The 17213-nt window shown below is 57.8% G+C and overlaps 1 protein-coding gene across 4 annotated transcripts in view; it reads right to left on the reverse strand.

Annotated features, from left to right (window-relative positions):
- BCL11B (BCL11 transcription factor B) overlaps window positions 1-17213 on the reverse strand; it is a 92133-nt gene that overhangs the window by 40981 nt on the left and 33939 nt on the right. For 2 of the 4 annotated variants that reach the window (XM_059686135.1, XM_059686123.1), the window contains one exon: window positions 11130-11345. The exons of the other annotated variants lie outside the window; for them this stretch is intronic. In XM_059686135.1, the coding sequence (XP_059542118.1) occupies window positions 11130-11345 (216 nt within the window). The remainder of the gene's footprint in view (window positions 1-11129; window positions 11346-17213) is intronic. 4 annotated transcript variants of the gene reach the window in all.

Raw genomic sequence — 17213 nt, forward strand, 5'->3', positions numbered from 1 at the left:
GTGAGCCCGACACGGCATCACACACCAGGGGCCCCAGGCTGCTCTTCCTGAAAAGATGCACAACATCTTGGAAGATGCAGACTAAAAATACTCCTGGCTTCTCAGAGTCGGTTTACAAAAATAATTACATTTTCTTGAAGGAAAAAAAAAGATTATAGGCAAGTATGTGTCCAGCTATTTTTAGCTCCTACTCAACTCTGCTAATTTTTTCTCACAATAATCATCGCAGGCTTTTTTTTCAAGCCACCCCACTCTCTATTAATAATTGTGCTCTGACTTGGCACAGGGCAGGACTGGGGGCCACACCACCTTCCGTGAACCATGGGGGTCTGGGTGTTCCGAGAGGCAGCAGCACCTGAGAAATACAGGGCTCCTGGGGGAGGGAACATGTGCAACCATCTCCAGGTGCAGCCCAGCACACATCTGGGGCGCCCCCAGATGCCGGAACCTGTCCCAGGCTCAGGGGTTCACGAGAACACCCAACTGGGGTTGCCGCCCTGCAAGGGCCTTCAGCCCAGCACGGAGGATGTCATGGGCGGAAGGGTGTCCCCGAAATGAAATGCCCATAACCGAACGTCTCCACTCTGTGACTCTGGCCTTCTTTGGAAAAGCGGCCACTGCAGATGTACTTAAGTCCAGGGTCCGGCGTGAGATCATCCCAGACTATCCGGGTGGACGTTAAACCCAAGGAGTGTTGTCCTTTTATTTTATATTAAATATATTGTTACTGACTTCAGAGCAGAAGGGAGAGGGAGAGAGAGATAGAAACATCAAAGAAGAGAATCATTGATCGGCTGCCTCCTGTACACTCCCTACTGGGGATCAAGCCGGCAACCCTGGACACGTGCCCTGATGGGGAATCGAACCTGTGACCTCCTGGTTCATAGGTCGACGCTCAACCACTGAGCCACACCAGCCAGGCAGGACAGTTGTCCTTTTCATTTTAATTGTCCAGGAGAGGAGAAGAGGGACCCCAAGGAGGAGGACACAGGACCGCAGAGGCAGAGACTGGAGAGAAGTGGCCACAGCCCAGGGCCACCGGGGCGCCAGGAGCTGGGAGGGGCAGGGAGAGGTCCGGCCCGGAGCCTGCAGGAGGAGCCAGCGCTGCCCACACCTGGGGTCTGCACTTGTGGCCTCCAGAACGGAGAGACGGAACATTTCTGTTGTTTGAAGCCGGGGTCATTTGCCAGGACAGCGCTAGGGAGCAATACAGAGCAATCAGGAGAAGTCCCAGCCCCAGAGAACCCTCCCTGTCCCCTTCAACAACGAACCTGAGCACCCATCACAGCCGAAGACCCAGGAAGGCGCCCTCGGTCCCCCCACAGCCCCACCAGGGCAGGAAGGCCGAGGGATGAGGCCCAGAGAGGGGTGGGGCCTGCCCCGGGGCCAGCCAGCTCTCCCTCGCTCCCAGGTTCATGGCTCTGCTCAACCAAACCCAAACCAACGCCCTGCGGACACAGCAGAGAAGAAAGTGGGGATTGTCCACTTGCAGAATTTTCTTCCCCAGACACTCAGGCTAGAGAGATGTTTGGCTGATTGCGGAGAACCAGTCATGCTGGGGACAGGGCCGCCATGGGGTCAGAGACCCTCAAACGGAAGGGACCGAAGGAGGTGCCCAGGACAGTGGCTACAGGCACCGAGCCTGAAGTCCGGGGGAAGCTGGTTCTATTCCAGACCCTCCGGTGTATTAACCACTTACCTTGGGCCAATTGTTGTCCACATCCCTGACTCAGGGTCCTTGAGAGCAAACTCCACGGTCAGGTGAGGATGTGGACAAACTGGGCCCCTTGGGCACTGCTGGTGAGAGTGGAACATGGTGTGGCCATGGTGAAAGGCAGCGGGGTGCGGGGGGGGGGGGGCAGTTCCCCAAAGGGTGACACATAGAATGGCCATGGATCCAGCGATTCCTCTCCTGGGTATAAACCCGGACGAGCAGGGTCCCGAACCACTGTGTGCATGCGTTCACAGCAGCATCACTCACACCCGCCAGAAGGCAGAAGCAGCCAAGTCTCCATCACAGGACGAATGGACAAACAGACGTGGTCCATCCGCAGAGTGGAATATCACTCAGCCTCGAAAAGGAAGGAGAGCCTGTCACACACGACAACATGGAAGGACCGGACCCGGAGGACGCGCTGGGTGAGACAAGCCAGGCACCAAAGGACGAACACTGTGTGGTTCCACTCCTACCAGGGGCCCAGGAGTCAAACTCACGGAGACAGAAAGTAGATGGTGGTTGTGGGTTTTGTGTGTGTGTGGGGGGGGGGTAGTTCAAGCTTAAGGGGGGCAGTTTCCATTTGTGATGATAAATGGTTCTGGAGATGGACGGTGGTGACGGGACCAGAACAATGAGTATGTACACCGAGAAGTGGCTAAAATGGCCAGTTTTCTGTTCTGTGTGGTTGACCACAATATGGAAACAATTCCAGCGGCATACCCTTGTACCACCACGAGAATCATGGAGATGGCGCGTACAGAGGCTGTGGGACACAGTGGGCCTTCAAGCAATGGCTCCTTTTACTCTGAAACTGAGAATAAAGGAGGTGCTTGTTAATAAAGTGCAAGGAGTTGGGAGAAAAGGGAGCCCTCGTCCGCAAGAACTGGTTAAATTCAGCTCCTCCCGCCGGCCATGCCTCACCTCTTATTAACAAAGGCAATAATGTAAAATGTCCAGATTTATGAAACGATTCCAACTGTCCCTGTCTCTGCAGCTAGTGACTCCATTTTTGCATTAACCTCCTTTGAAAAGTCCCAGCCCTCGGATCCTTTTCACTGAAATCATAAAATGCAGGCCTTCTTTCTATCCGGTCACAGCCAGCTGGCACAGCTCTGTAATCCACTAGCTCGTTCCTCTCTCTCGGCTGCTCCCATTCACCCAGCCAGGCAGGCCAGTGGGAGGGCAGCCTGTGAGCCAGAAAGCCAGGGGAGGAGCAGGCTGTGGCCCCCAGGCCCAAAGAGATCCGAGTTCAAATCCCACCTCTGCCATCTACGAGCTGTGCCATTTCAGGCAAGTCACATCACCTCTCTGGTCTTCTCACCTGTGAACTATACAAGGTTACCTTCCTAAGAGAGAAGCTGCTGGGAAGCTTAAATGTCTGCAAAGGCCGCTGCAGAAGGCCTGACGCACAGTGGGGCCACAGAAATAGTGGCACACAGTGGGGGCACAGAAATAGTGACGCACAGTGGGGGCACAGAAATAGTGGCCTGTCCGTGACCTGGTGGCTTCACTGCCAAGGGTAAGAAGAAACCTGGTGGGAAAGGAAATCATGGTTGATGCTTCCACCCCCACCGACCACACACCGTGGTCACACACCACCCCCGGCTCTTGGTTATTAAATAACTCCCAAGGGGGGGACTCAAGTGACGGGCAGCTTGTATCCGCCTCAGGTGTAAGGCGGGCTGCACGTGGAACCCCACACGGCGGGGCCCCTGCCCACCGAAGGTTTCTTCCCGCTGCTTTTTGGATGAAATTGGCCAGCCTTGATTATGTTTGGATAAACGATATCTCATGGTTTAGACTAGTTGGGTTTGATTGTGAAATATGCACAGTACACAGCCGCTCCGCCCTGCCCGACCCTCGGGTTCGAAAGGACAAGTACATTGTGTTCCCCCACCAAAGGAGACAGACCCCTCAAGCTTTAGGGGCGACGACAGCTGCTTCTCTCCAGTGAAGGGAGACTGTTTCCGGGGGGCGGTGCGCACAAGTGAAGGGGCACGAACAGATCTGAGAGCTTGTCCTGCTTTCCCTGGAGGACACGACCGTGACCTTTCCGGGTCTTCACCGTCCACCCGAGTCTCCTGGGCCCGCCCAGCACTGGGAAGACAGTAACCGGGACGTGCGTGGACCTGGTGAAGGCCAGAGCAGGGCCAGCGCCGAGTCCCTGCCTCCCAGCCAGACCCCAGAAACCCAACTGGAGGGCGATGTGATGAGAAAATCTCTTCCCAAACCCCAGCCCACTTCTTCAACATCAAAACTCCCTCAGATGGTCTGAGGGTCAGTTACTCGGTGTCCCCTTAAGCCGCTGACAACTCGGACCGCCCCCCCACCGGGGGGGGGGGGGCAGCCAGGGCCAGTGGAAGCTGGTCGGGTCAGCGGCACCCCTCCTAGAAGACGCCCACACCCGTCTCTGTCACTCCCCCCCACACTGGAAGAAGCCTGCCCCCGCTCCAGCCTCATCTTCCCCAGCAGGAAACTCCGTGCACCCCGACTCCTCCCAGATCCCAAGCCCAGTCCTTCCATCTGTCTTCAGTCAAGCACGGCATCACGGGGTGTGCATCTCATGTTTGCTGTGCAGCCCCCACCACCGGGACCCCCTCAAGGGAAGGGCCCCACTCAGCTCATTTCCGACCCCTGCGTCTGGCCCAGGATTGGGCGCCAGGACAGCTGGTGATGAAGGCAGACCTGGGGGACGCCCCCAGGCCCATTTCTGAATGGGGTCCGGTTTCCCAGGGCAGGCGTATTGCCGTTGCCCGCCTCTGAGCCACCGTGCAGGCCAACCGGAGGGGACAGCTGTGAGCATGACGCCAGGGCCAGGCAGACCTGAGTCCCCGTCTCAGTTCTGCTACTCGTGTGCTGTGTGAGCCTGGGCACTTGGTCGGCCTCTCTGAGCTCCAGTAAACTCATGAGCATAAGGTGGTGCGGCGGCTTCTTCTTAGGGGGTGTCATGAGGATGAGATGCCTCGGGCACAGCTGACTACAGCTGCCACCCACAGGAGCACTCACGGCCGTGGGCCCCCCTCCCCGTCCCTGACAGGAGGCTGTCAGAGAGATGGCAGCCGCGTCATCCTCGGAGCACGCGGCACTCGAGGCTTTTCAATACCAGTCTCCTCCTTCTTGCCCCTCACCCCTCCCTTCGCCTCTGCTGCCCCTCGTGCTGGTGATGGGCTGTGGCCATCCCACGCTGGCGGGCCGGTCAGCGGGTCCCCCAGTGCGGGGATGATGAGCAGGGAGAGCTCACTTCCCAGGTAAGGAAACTGAGGCATGAAGGAAGGCCGTGGCTAGCCAAGGTCTCAGGGTCATGCCGTGCCCTGGAGAATAAGAACCAAGCACGGCCCCTTCGCTGGAGCTTCCTGCGCAAACCTGCGGCCCTTCTGCCAACATGTGTCCGCAGTGGCCTTTCATGTCCCACGGGAATCCGTGCCACGAGCCCTGCGAGGAGATGGGGCGGCCACAGAACGTCTCGCACCGGAGACGCATGGAAGCGTGTTCCAACCGCACACGGCCAGGCTGAGCGTCCCAGAGGCTAAGCACGTGAGGCTCCTCAAGGCAAGCGCTACCTATCTGCTGCCCGGTCCAGCGGCACGTGTCCCGCAGCCTCAGCGGGACGGTGAGACTCCTCCGTCTTCAAAATGAACTACGGGAGGCAGTGTGGTCCAGTGGGCAGAGCCTGAGGGGTGTACTCCAGCTCAGCTCAGCCATACACGGCGTGTGGCCTCTTCCCCGCTCTCTGTTTCCCCGTCTAGATAATGAAGGGGTTGGATGAGATGACCCCTCCGGGACCCCCCGATCCTACATCGTTAAAGCTTCATACCAGCCTCAGGCCACCAAGGTGAGCCTGGTCCTGGGCCGCTGGGCTCGACGCGGAGGGCGCCGGCCGCCCCCGCCTCTTTCGGGCGCCCTTTCAAGCTGCAGAACGGGGGGCGGCCTCGCTCTGAGATCTCTGGTGTCGGTGGCCAGTGCGGGCTATTCACATCCACTCACTGCTTTAAAGCGCTGCATCCAGGCTGCATTAAAAATTAATTACACATGCTATTTTATTGCCAGTGCATAATGTAATGAGCACCAGCTGTGCTAAACAGCCAAACTCCTTTTTAAGACAGCTATAAAAAAAAAAAAAAAAAAAAAAAGGAAAGAAACTGCACTTCCAATGCCTCTCCTGTCAGAGCAGGAAAAGCAGCAACATCTTGGACGGATTTGAGCAGAACTCTTTGATTTAGCTCTGCTCTCAGAGGGTCTGCGGGGCCGGCTCGCAGAGGCGCGTGGAATCTGGCCTGGCTGCAGGTCTCCGTCTGGGAGCCCTTTTATCTAAGGACAGTCACACTGGTAGGTGCCCCCGCCCCCCGCTGGGCAGCCTCAACCCCTCCCCCACCCCTTCCCCCGCTCCCCAGCAACCTCAGCCCCCACTGGTGCTGGAGAAGTGACTTCAGGCAGCCAGACAAGGGACTTTCTGGGGTTCACCCATGCCCTGGGGCTCTGGGCCACCTCCACCAGCCTGGAGAGGGGGCTCCCTCCACCCTGGGGGCCATGCGGCTCTCCACGGCTTCTCCCAGCATGTTCTCCAATGGTGGGCGCTCAAGGCCGGCGGTCAGCACTGGTGTGATCTCAGAAGCGGACAGACACCGTAGCAGAATCCAGGGCCTGGCGTGCAGAAGTCCCCGCTGGGTGGCATCTGCCGGACCCGCGGCCCTTTGGGCGGTGCAGACATCACAAGTCGTGCGAATGACTCTAAATGTTTAATGACTCCCCTGAGAGCCCTTCCTCTACAGTGAGCCAGCCTCCACCGGCCCTGAGACCTGGCCGGCCAACCAGGACCCATCTACCAACGCGACTCTGCAAAGGGAGGCCCAAGAACAGGTCTCGAACCTACCCTCATCGGAGTGCTTCCGTCCACACACGCTCACCCACACTCACTTTTCTTCTTCACCCCATACTCACCCCTCCCTCCAGAGTCTCCATGGAGGCCCTCACACCCCACTGGGGCACCTCGGCGCCCCTGCAAGGGTCGAGGCAGTGCGCCGGCGCTGGCCTGGCCTGTGCTGCACCTCGGCCCGCAGCACCCCGTGGCTGCCCACGGATCCTCCAGCGTTAATCAAACCCAGTCCAGAGCGCAACTGCAGCTCGCTCCTTGTTCTGGGATGAAATGTGCAAAGCACAGACCATATCATTAACATAAAGCTTCCAGAAATAAGGCCCCTTTCCAGACAGGCTGTATTAATTGCACCAAGCTTCCACAGCGAGGGTGGTCCAGTCCTCGGCGTCCCATTGGACGGCCCCGTTTTAAAAACCAACGCAAATGAATATTGGGATATAGTAGAAGGAGGGGGAAACGATGGTTCAACCCTCCTATTTACTTACAGGTATTCTTTTATCTTTATTGTCCCTTTAACCCAAGCCAAGAGACCCCCGCCTGGTTACACAGCACAGCAAGCACGCTCTCGGCAGAAAAGTAAATTGAATTTAACTTTACAGGACGGCCCTGTGATTTCAGCAGATACCAGTGACAGCAGCTGACTCCTTCCATTAAACCCGAACACTCCCACTTCCCCGAGCTGGGGTCCTGTGCCGTCTTGCATGCGCCCTTGAGCTCCACCAAACTCATGTACTCATCAGTGTGGCTGCTGACCATTGGCAGCTTTTAGATACGCGCAACCAAGGCTCTCGCTTCCTTCTCTACCTCCCAAGGCTGGTAGGGGATCTGCCGCTCAGAACGCAGCCTCGGGGTCCGGCTTGAAGGAAGAGTCCTCGCGGTGCCAGACACGGACGGCGCCGTGTTCTGAAGCCCATCTGCTCACACGTGAGTCGCGATGTCTACAGGTTCGGCACAGGGCACAGTTCTCCACTCCTGACCTATGGCCTCATGCAGTCCTCCAAACAGTCCTTCGGAGCCTGCACCACCCCCATGTTGCAGGTGGGGAAACGGAGGAAAGGGGCAGGAAATGACCTCTCCAAGGTCACACTCTCCAAGGTCACACTCTCCAAGGTCACACCGCCATGCAGCACAGAGCGGCCTTCACCCAGGGTCTGACACACTCTTGTGTCTGCCTCTGAATCGTAGACGCCTCCAGGGCACGCTCCCCAAGCCCCAGGCCCAGCCAGCCACAGTAACTGTAACTGAAAGGACTAAATGACCCACTTCAGAGATCCATATAAGGAGCCCCATTTCTAACTGTAACGTGAATATCACAGCTCTATAGGGTGTCCCCCAACAATGTATACACACACTTTGAACCATTATAAAGGCCGTGTTTATTCAAATACATTTCATTTTCAAAACTGAGCTATCAGCTCTTCAAGTCTGTGTACATTTTGGGGGACACCCTGTATATGTATGTGTATGTGTATATATATATTTTTTTAGAAGGGGAAAATGAGGCTCAGAGTGGGGGGGGCGGGGGTCACTAGTCCAAGGTCACCAGCCAGGTACAGGAAGGGCCAGGACCACAGCCTGAACCTCTGGCCTCCACGGGCGGCCTGGAGAAGTCCCTACGTGGAATTTCTCAGGAAAATCTTCATTTCCTAGGAACGCCTGGACTCGGCTGCCCGTTATCTCAGCGAGTCAAAGAGCAACGGACGCGCAGGGGTCAGAGAAGTCCCTTCCCGCACCCTGACCACCAGAAAGGGGTCTGGGTTGGGGCCCTGGGAGGCGGGGCTTGTGGGTGCCGCCAGCCCGAGAGGCACACAGCACCATGCCTGTGCGGTCTTCTCCCCCACGAAATCACACCCTTCCATAAAGAGCTGCGAGCGTGTTCCCGGGCAGGCAATTCACCTGCGCGAAACGCGGTTACACCGGGGTTTTCCGTATTAATTTGAAGAGAGAGGTTCAGTGCGTCCAGATCCGGAAAGGGACAAGACAGAGTGCGGCCGGCGGCCCCTTCCCCCCTGCACAGAGGCCTGCCTCCTCCTGACGGGGAACTGGGAATGTAATGGCTCCATTGCAGCTGCTAATTAAACAGGCACTAAACACACTGAAGCAAACAGCCGGGTGCCAGGGGCAGAAGCTACAGAGGGACAAACACCACAGGAATGGGATGTTTGCAGGTTGAAATTCATCGGAAAATACGGTGGTGCGACCTGGCGCAGCTGATTCATGGGGGCCCGGCGATGAAAGGGGACAGTGCTGGCAATCGGGGTGGAGCGCTGGAGGCTGAGAGCGGGCCCCTGCGGTCAGGAGGAGCGGTCCCAGGGACCCCAGGCACAGACACCCCACTGCCATCAACTCTGGGGGCTGCTCCGGTCTCTGAGTCCTCATAGCATCGAGCTATAAAACCCGAGGAGGCCTCACACTGAGGAGGCAACGCCAAAGATGGAACAGGTGCTGGCTGAGCGGCCCAGGATCAAATCCCACCTCTGCTCCTCCATCCCCTTTGAAGGGATATACAGTCCCCTTCCTGCTCCTCCCACCACCGCCAGACTACAAGCAGCGGGAGGGCAGGGACCCCTCGCCTGATTCCGCCTGGGTTGCACAGTGTCTACACACTAGGTGCCCAAGAAATGGCGTTTTGTGGAGGAATGGATGCGTAAATGAATGCGTGAATGAATGAATGAATGAATGAATGAGAGCTGTGAGCCCTCAATGTCTCTGAGCCTCATTCTCTCATCTGTAAAGTGGGGAGTGAGCCTACCTAAGGCTGCTGTGAGGATTACACTCAGAATGCACACAAAGTGCCTAGAACAAGGCAGCAAACAGCAGGCCCTCGATACACAGCCCTTACAAGGAAGCAGGTGGCACCGCGGCTGCGAGCAGGTGTGTGAGGAACATCCCCCGGGTGTAGGCAGAGGCGTGTGACTCAGTAGGCAGAGGGTAGCCTTGTCAGGAGGCATCCTGCTGACAGATTCCAGGGCCCCAACCTTGGCCCAGCCACCCTGCCCGAGGCTTTACTTCCCCTCTGCACAATGGGGATGGAGCAGCTCCCGCACAGCACAGCTGCTTCTAGGAAGAGCTGGAGCCGACAGAGGGTTAAGCAGAGCCCTGAGCGCAGAGAAGATGGTGTGTCGGCACCACAGAACTTGACGGAGTCCAGTCATAAACACTGGGCTGAGCTCTGAGAGCTCGCCCCACCCCTACCCCGCAGTGGCTGCAGGGCCCGCAGCACTCATTACAGGAAGCCATGAGAGCAGGGCAGCCGCCCAGACAGCGCAGGCACCGGCGCTCAGCGAGCAGGGACCAGAGCACAGACCTACGGGCTGGGACAGGAGCCCCAGTCACCCTGGACACCAGGCCCGCGTGACTCCTATGCGAACCCCTCCCAGGCGATTCTTCTTGGTGCGATCAAGGCATAACCCAGTCCCTATGATGCCACCATGTGTCAGAGGGGATGCTGCGAAGGCTATCTCGCCAGCAGCAAGGCCCAGCGAGCACTTGGCCCTGGAGCTGGGCCGCCTGTGGCCCTCCACAGAGATGGGGCTCCAGCAGGGACCCTCCCTGGGAACAGCTTCAACTAAAAGCAAACCCTGCCCAATAAAATCATCTTCCTCCCACCACCCACGTCAAGACAAATCCTGCATGTGTCCCCGCTCTGCGCCCACCCTCTCCTCTCCCGCCTGGAAACCGGACAGCAGGTGCGCCCACCACCTGGGGTGTGTCGGCATCCTGGCCCCCGCGGCTGCGATGTGCCGCACACCAGGCAGGCGGCCGAGAAGCCGCACACAGCCCGAGAGGCACACGGCGCACACACCAGGGCCCAGGCCAGAAAAGGAGGTGGCCTTCTGTTTGGGGACTGGGGGTGGGGAGAGGGTTGGTGGTTGTAATGGTGGCCAGGTTGAGTCACCACCTCACTGCCCCTGTGTGCCCATCTGTAAAATGGGCAGCCTCGTCAACCGAAAGCCAGGCGCACAGTAGGTGCTCAGCCCCTCAGTAAACACATGGCCCTGCCCCAGCCCCCTAAGACCCCCCCGAAATCCCCCAGAAAGGCTCCTTTAAAGTGCTTTTCCCCCCTCAAAGTTAATGGGCAACACATTCTCACAGAGAGAAACGCGTTTTGGACGGCTTGGCAATGTACACAGACAACCACCACGGAATCTTCTCCTGGCCATGTCTGGAGTGGGGCAGTGGCTGGGGCGGGGGAGGGGGTGGCAGTGGCGAGGGCAGAAGAAAACCTCAGATGTTAAGCGTTATCCAATTAAGCTTTAGCTAAACAGCCCAACGAGATGGAATTTGGAGGCTGGGGTGCATTCTGGGAGACTCTCAGAATGGGCGGACCCATGGGGACCAGGCACTGGTGCTCAGTTCTGTCGGCATCCTTCACCACTCCCCCTGGAGCCCCCCCAAAAATGCCTTTTGGGGCAGGGGCTGCACGGCCCCCCTGGGTCCCCACCTTGCCCCGGCCCACCTGGGAGAGGCAGCTGCTAGCTCTGCCAGGGTGCACCCCACCGCCCCCGGGAGCCCGCCCCCCACCGCGGCGTCTGTTACCTGACAACTGACACTGACATCCAAAAGGAGCCTCCGTGTGCCCCTCACCCTGAGTCCCGTCACCCGAGACCGGGCGCGCGCTGCAGCACGGCAGGGGGAAGCAGGGCGGCAGAGCGCCCAGGGCGCGCAGAGGTGAGGTGATCACGGATGTGTGAGGGTGGGAGGAGGAGGCAGCTATGGGGGCCATCGCGGGCAGCTGGGCAGGCCTGCACGGCCCTGGAGAAAAAACAATAGAAAAGACTGGTCAGTCGGGCCCTGGACTGTACACGGGGCTCGGGGTGCAGAACAGGGGCCCGGGGCAGAGGGCTGCAGGCCGCCCTCCCAGGGTGCCAGGCCCCGCAGGGAAGACCACCGGGGCACAGGCAGGGGCCTGGGGGTGCTAATTCCACAGCTGCCAGGTTGGGCTGTCTTAGGGCCAGGCTCCCCTCCCCGAGGGCCTAATGCAGGGAGCTGTCAGGGTGCCCACTCCCAGGTAGGTCCCCCTATGGGAGGGGGGGGCTTCTGAAGTGCTGGGGAGCAGGCCCCATTGGGTATCTGTTCCCAAAAATCTGGGCCACCACCCACCCTGGGAAACTCCAGGCCACCGCTTGCTCTATCGGATGGCTGTCTGGACAGGCCCGGCCTCCCCCAGTCCATCTCGGAGCGCCGGGCGCCGGTTAGCCTCCAGCCTGGCGAATGGCCAGCTGGTGCCGCCCTGCAGCCCGAGGCCCTCCTCAGCGACCCACGCCCCCAGGCCTTTCAGAGGCTTTGAACACCCCCGAGAGAACCCTGGCACTGCCCAGCACCCCTCCTCACGCCTCCCTGGTCCGATGGCCACGACGCAGGGCCAGGGGCCTGCCTCGCCTCAGCTCCCCGGCACGGCCTGCATTTGATTTGGCCGTTTATCTTAAATGGCTAAGAGACCACCAGGGCAAAACATTTGTGTGAAGCCCTTGCCAAAACCACAAGTGAAGAAGCCCAAATTCCCTGGGTGAATAATTGAGCGGGGAAGCATCAGAGAGACAAAAAGAAAACGTCAACAACACGACAGGCAGCTGGGCCCTGGGCCGGCTCTGCCAGGGAGGCCGCCCGACGCTGCTCACCGCCCCACGCAGGTCTGCAGGGGGGGGGGGGCGTCTGCCCACGCCACGGCCCCACGCGGGATCCTCCATCCTGAGAGCCACAGGGCCCTGCAAACCCGCTGCGAGCCAGGAGCCACAGTGTTCACCGCCCGTGAGTTTCCCAACATGCCTTGGGGTGAGGCATACGATACCCATTGCACAGACCAGGAAACTGATGACGTGGCCCCAGAAAGCTGTACACACCAGCAGCCTGGTTGCCTGGCTGCGGAACCGGGGTGCTTTGTCTGTAACTCAGGACTAGAGGGGCATCAGGGCATTTAAAAAGACCTGCCAATGTCCTGCTGGGAGGTCAGAGCTAACCCCAGCCACCTGGCCCCTCTGGGCCACGGAAGACCTCCCACCAGGCTACGCCCAGGGCCCCAGGATGCTTCTGAGCTCAATGCCCAGGAAGGGTGTGGCGAGGGCCGGTATGCAGTTCCAGCCACGGACGCCGAGCAGAAGGCAATGCCCCAGATTCCAGACAGGCCCCAGGGAGGGTCGGCACTTGAGGCCGGTGCCACCTGCCCCCTCCTAGAAGCCTGCCCCGGCCAGTTCTGGCCTGAGAACCCGTCCACCACGGAGGCCTTGCCTACAGACCCCGGGCGGCTCTGCACCACCCGTGGCTGTGACAGCAGCTTTGAGCGAAACACCGACCACAGCCACTGGCTCAGCAGGGAAGATTATCTCCGTCCCACGGGGAGGCGGAGGCTCAGGGAGGTTGGGAACCCGAACCCAGTTGCGTCTCTGAAGCCTGGAGGTGCCCTGCAGTGGGGTGGAGTGATGGGGCGGTCCTGGATCCTGAAAGGGAGGGGCTGTGGGGGGAAGGGGAGCTGGAGGGTCTGTGGGCTCAGCCAGGCCATCAGAGGTTGCAAAGGAGCAAACATGGGTGGGTCCCCAGGTTCTGGGTGAGGCCACAGCATTTCCCAGGGCTGAGAAAACCAGCAGAGCCCCCGGTGCTGGTGGCACTGTCCAAGGCGGAACAAGCAGAACCTGGGCCTCCGTGGTTGGAAGGAAGGACCACAGGACAGTCCAGCCACACTCTCTCCTTCTGGGAAGGTCAGGCTCAGGCCCGAGTCAGGAAGGGTCCAGCCATCCTCACTCAGGGGGTGGGGGCTGGGCTGCCCCTGGGGGGCCTCAGCACCTCATTAGGAATCTCCCCTAGCCAAGTCCACCTGCTCCCAGGTGGAGGCGGGCTCCACCGAGCCAGGGCAGGGGCCAGCAAGGCGAGGGGCTCCCAATCCTGACCTGCCTGCAGAGAACCCCTGCTTGGGGGGGAGGGGGAGGCGCGGGGCTGGTCACCACTGGAGCAGTGTAAGCCTGCCCAAGGGTGCGGCTCCAGAAGTCCTGGCCTGAAGCTGGGGCAGAAGCCCAAGGTGCTGAAAGGAGCCGCCTACTGTATGATCGCACGTGTGGGGAGAGTCCAGGACGGGCAAATCCAGGGAGAGCCCTGGATAGGGGGCGGGGAGGGGCCTGAGAGGGTCACGGCGGGGTTGCTTTCAGGAGAATGAAAAGGTTCTGGCATCAGATAGTGGTGATGGCTGCCCAACACGGTGACTACACTCAAAACCACGACTCATACCCCTTGAAATGGTTACGATGGTGAATTTTTTGTTCTGTAAATCTTATCTCCATTTTCTTCTAAAGGCCAGCTGTCTCTGGCTTCGTTGCCCATCCCAGGCCACCTCCCAGCTCTGGTTCCTTCTCAAGGAAAGCGTGTCTGCCTTCAAAGGCGCAGCCAGCGCCCGGCCAGTGTGGCTCAGTGGTTGAGCATCAACCAGTGGACCAGGAGGTCACAGTTTGATTCCCGGTTGGGGCACCTGCCCCGGTGTCGGGCTCGGGCCCCAGGACGGGGCATGCAGGAGGCAGCCGATCCATGATGTTTCTCTCTCGTTGATGTTTCTATCTCTCAAGCTCTCTCCCTTCCTCTCTCTCTAAAAATCAATAGAAAACATATTTTTAAAAAAATAAAGTGCAGCCAAGGGACCCAGAACCCCTGGCAGAGCACTCAGACCCTGTGACCAGAGGCTGACACGTGCACGGGAAGCCGGGAGCTCAGAGAGATGCTGCCTGGGAGCCCGAGGCCTGGGTTCTGATCTCACCTCTGCCATTTCCTGGGTGAGTCACTTCTCAGACTCCCGCCTTCAAAGGACAGTCCGGACATGCCTGGCCAGAGCAGAGCTTCTAGTGAACACGCAATAACTGGTCACCCTGTTCGTTTATATTATGCATCCATTCATTTCTTCATTCATTTATTTATTTTCCTTTCTGGAACTCCCTCCCCGCCTCCCCATGGAAAGGCACCCTAGGAAGCCCTACAGGAAACTCCTGCAAAAAAAAAAAAAAAATTTCTTTGGAGGTCTCGGCGGGTTCCCCGCTGGATCCGGACCAGACGCACGTGTGCGGTGGTATGTGGCAGAGGGACGCCGAGACGCCATCCCGGCTTTACCGGGATCCAGGCGGCTTAAAAATAAACCCCTGGCTGGCTGGCCTGCTTACCATGGAAGCTCACTTTCATTAGGGAAAGAGAAATAAACAGTGAATACATATATCATCTCATTTAAGCCCAGCAGCCGCCCGAGGAAGTCAGTAACATGACCCCCCCCCCCCCAACAGATGAGGAAACCGAGGCTGGGCGCCCAGCACCACACGGCTCAGGGGCATCAGCAACTCACTCTGTGCGTCTGCACAAAGAGGCACGAAAATGCCCAAGCAGAAACCCCAAAACGTTTCTTAAGCTCCCCATCAGGGCGTAAGGTAATTTTTAATGCATCGTTCCGAGGGGGCGTGTAACCCGCTCTCCCTTCAGGAGGGGCCCTGCAGATGGTGCGGCTTCGTTCCTCGCACATGCGCACGTCCCCGGCGCGCATGCACACACACACACACACACACACACACACACACACACACACACACCGGCGCGTGGAGACACAAAATCCCTCCTGGGAACGCGGGGCCGGTTTTGAGGGGAATGGAGCCTTTCCCAAGGCTGAATCCTTGGGCGACCCTCCCACGTGGGTGGGAGGGTGACAGATCCCAGCCAGGAGACGGGCTCCGGACTACACTGTGCAGATGTATATTTTTCTCCCTAACGGTGCCTTTCCATGGATACATTTTTTAAAGCCAAGAACTCCTACTGATAGTGCAAAAATGAGTCACAGACCCAGGAGGGCGACAGACAGACAGACAGACAGGGAGCCAGCGCCTGCGAGTGAGGGCCACTGGCAAGGAAACCTGACAATCCCGCGCCCCTCCCCCCATGCCAAGACATTAATTCTCACAAGTCGGAGAAAATTACTATGCATGAATGCAAAAAGCATGATCAGGAGTAATTAACATGGCTTCATATGCAAATTTTATTAATGCAGAAGTACAAAGTCATTATGCAAATGAAACTTACGTCAACTCTCTTGACAAATATTCATCGCTGAGGCTCAAGTTTCTCCCTCTCCATTTATTTATTTATTTATTTATTCCTCTCTCTCCCCCCACCCCTTTTTTTTTCCTGGGTTTTTTTGTTTTTGTTTTTGGGTTTTTTTTAGGGGCCCAGGTAGTGCTGCTGGCCGCTTTGGCAGCAGCAAGCCACAAGGACTGTGTGACAAGTTTGCAGTTGCTTTTCAACCAGAGAAATTTATTCTTGCATTGTTGATTTTTTTTTTCTTTTTTTTTTTTTTTTTTTGGTCGTTGGCAGGTAAGAGACAACTCATAGGAGAAGGGAAAAAATAAAAAAATAAAAAAGCTCTGGGCAGCCGGCAGCCAATCAAAACGCCAGAGCCTGTAATGAGGGCGATTGATGGCTGTTTGGCTTTTACTGCAGGGTAATGAGGAGGGGGAAAAATATGAATATTCATGAGACTGTGCTCCTGCCTTTGATGATTAAAGAAATTTTTAATATTCAAATAAGCGCTTGCCAAGTGATTAACAAAGAACATGCACGCAGAAATATGGAAATGGGAGCCGGGGAAGATGTGAGAGTGGAACAGGCTGCAGGAAAGGCAGCCTCAAATTTCATAAACAAGATAGGCAGATAACCCAGTTAGCACGCGGGCAAATAAAAACATTTCTTTCGGATCGCTTAAATATTTTGCCAGCTACTTTGTCTTAAGGATGATAAAAATGCTATGTATTAAAGGGGTGGGGCCGGCAGCCACGGGGAGAGGGAGCAATCACAGGAAGTCAAAGGCGCTGCTCATATTGAAGGATCATTATCCAAGTTCCAGCCCACCTCCCCCCACCTGACGGGAAATCAGGACCCTTTTTCCGGTTTTGCTAGAGAGAGAATCGGGAGGGAAGCCAGCTCAGGCTTGAAAACCCAAGGCCGGCCAGTTCGGGGTGGTCATTTGTTGCTTCTAGGAGGGGACTGGAGGACGGTGACCGCGGCTAGAGGGAGAGAGGTGTGATTTGGGGGTCCCCAATCTGGAGAGCTCAGCACCTCTCTGGTCGAAACACATAAAGAAGGTGGTCCCAGGGGGAAAGGGGCGCATGTCAAGAAGCTAAAAGGACTCAGACTTCGGCGAGGGGCCCGGCCTGCCCATCGCAGGGCCAACCCCGGGGGGACCGGCTGACACCAAGGAAAGGCGCCTCCGCGGCCGCGGCCCCATTCGCCGCCTGCTCGGCCGCAGGACCCTGCTTAACAGCTCCAGCGTGTTCACATGGAAGCACATAATAACAGCATTAGCCGGCAAAACGACCCCGCGGTTAAAATACATCTAATTAGCGGCCGATGACATCCATTTTGGCAATTTCCTCTTTGAAAGAAGCGGAGTGCCACCTCAAATGAGACGGCGTAGGTACTCACCAGACAGGTCCCAGCCCTAACCCATCACCTGTCTTCCTTGCCCTTTTGGGGGGAGGGGGGTGTAGGGGCAGGGCTGTGGCTGAGACAGCAGGAACGGAGAGGAAGGGTCCTAAGGCATCTTTGTTACTCAATTTCAGGGCAGCAAGGGTCCTGTGTGTGTGGGGGGGGGGGTCCTCAAATAATAAATTC

Source organism: Myotis daubentonii, chromosome 1 (assembly GCF_963259705.1).
Source record: "Myotis daubentonii chromosome 1, mMyoDau2.1, whole genome shotgun sequence".
Lineage (NCBI taxonomy): Eukaryota > Metazoa > Chordata > Mammalia > Chiroptera > Vespertilionidae > Myotis > Myotis daubentonii.